This window comes from Drosophila miranda, assembly GCF_003369915.1.
Source record: "Drosophila miranda strain MSH22 chromosome Y unlocalized genomic scaffold, D.miranda_PacBio2.1 Contig_Y2_pilon, whole genome shotgun sequence".
NCBI classification, from domain to species: domain Eukaryota; kingdom Metazoa; phylum Arthropoda; class Insecta; order Diptera; family Drosophilidae; genus Drosophila; species Drosophila miranda.
Genome location: NW_022881614.1, coordinates 6,293,581 through 6,294,973, shown reverse-complemented (window position 1 = coordinate 6,294,973; position 1,393 = coordinate 6,293,581). Strand labels below are relative to the sequence as shown.

At 49.6% G+C, this 1,393-nt stretch overlaps 1 protein-coding gene across 1 annotated transcript; it reads left to right on the top strand.

The window, feature by feature from the left end:
• The first annotated feature begins 510 nt into the window (after nt 1-510).
• Nucleotides 511-1,393, top strand: LOC117192947. Its single transcript, XM_033397672.1, has 3 exons — nt 511-800; nt 881-1,136; nt 1,203-1,393. The coding sequence occupies exons 1-3, from the start codon at nt 511-513 to the stop codon at nt 1,299-1,301; spliced, it is 645 nt and encodes a 214-aa protein (XP_033253563.1). The 3' UTR covers nt 1,302-1,393.

The window sequence follows — 1,393 nt, the reverse complement described above, 5'->3', positions numbered from 1 at the left end:
ATCGCATGCAAAGTATCCTCAACTAGCAGCATCGAGTGCATAATTTATAAGTCCCTTGCCTTTGTCGTATTAATAAGCGGATCATATAGGATTAAGAACGCCAGCAACCCCCCCGCTAGAGGATGGCGTAAAGGATACCAGCACAAGAAGGTGGAGAAATTCAATGACAAATACAGCATAGATTCATTTCAGTATTCAGTATTTCAGTAATCACCTGTTAAGAAGGTGTTTTTGCCACTTTCCAGGCCTTGTTTTTACATGCGTCATGACAGAGTATGAGTATGTGCCGAGATGTCATTCTAAGAATTTCACTGCTTGATAAGAGGAAAGACATTTTCACGGCTCTAAATTACACTAATTGGTGTGTTCGCCTTATAAGCGAAGTGGCTGGAAAGGAAATGCTGGTAATAGCATCTACGGGTGGAAAAGTGGCTATAAAAGCGAGTGGCTAGCTACAGTTCAGAGCCAAAATCAACGCGAATCTCTGCCAGGTACATGATGATTCTGAAAATGAAGACGCTGACCTTATTCTGCGTCGTGCTGGCGGTGTTTGCTTGCCACACGTTCGCACAGTCCAACGCCAGAAATGACTCAGAATATTGTCCCCCAGATGGAGGAAATGGTTCCAATAGCGGACCGGACCTCAACGCTGACAAGGATGGGCAGGACGATGGCCTTTGCGCTTCCTTCCAGGATGTGCTCGGCCTGATCGACCACGAGGCTCTAGTGGCCCTGATCGATACGCACTCTCAGTGCGACGCCAAGTTCCGTAAGGCCATACGCTTCTTCAACACCCCCGGGTTCGAGGAGGTGGCCCTGCTGCTGCAGGAGAGCGAGGCCTATCGAACGGCACTAGAGGAGCTGCAGATTGCCGGCGTAGACACCACAGACATATCGAGCTTATCCTGGACATCTTTGCGTGCATCGCGCTGCGTGTGCCCCAGGTCGAAAAGAGCTGCGACTGCAGTAAGGTCAAGATGAAGAATCACAGCTTCATCGCCGACCTGCTGGCCCTCATGCCCAAGAGTGATGTGCATGGGTACTCCGTGGATGCCCAGTCCAAGAACTCGAACTTTGCCCTGTTTTCCCGCACGTTCACGTCGACAGAGTTCCAGGCCACTCTCCGCGCCAATATTGTGGGTTTTTCGAAATTCCTCCTACGACTGTAATCCACGCTAATCTATATCTGTCTTAATTTGCAGAAGAAACACGATGTGGCCAGTGCATTGAATATCCTGCGTCGCAACGGATGGGACATTCTCGAGCTGCTGCGCGCCATGATAACCATTCTCACCTGGTGACCTGCCGGCGACACAGGACACGCCGCCACCTTCATTGTGCGCAACTCTGCATTGTGTGTAAACCAAATACAGCAACAAGTTTAAAGATAAAA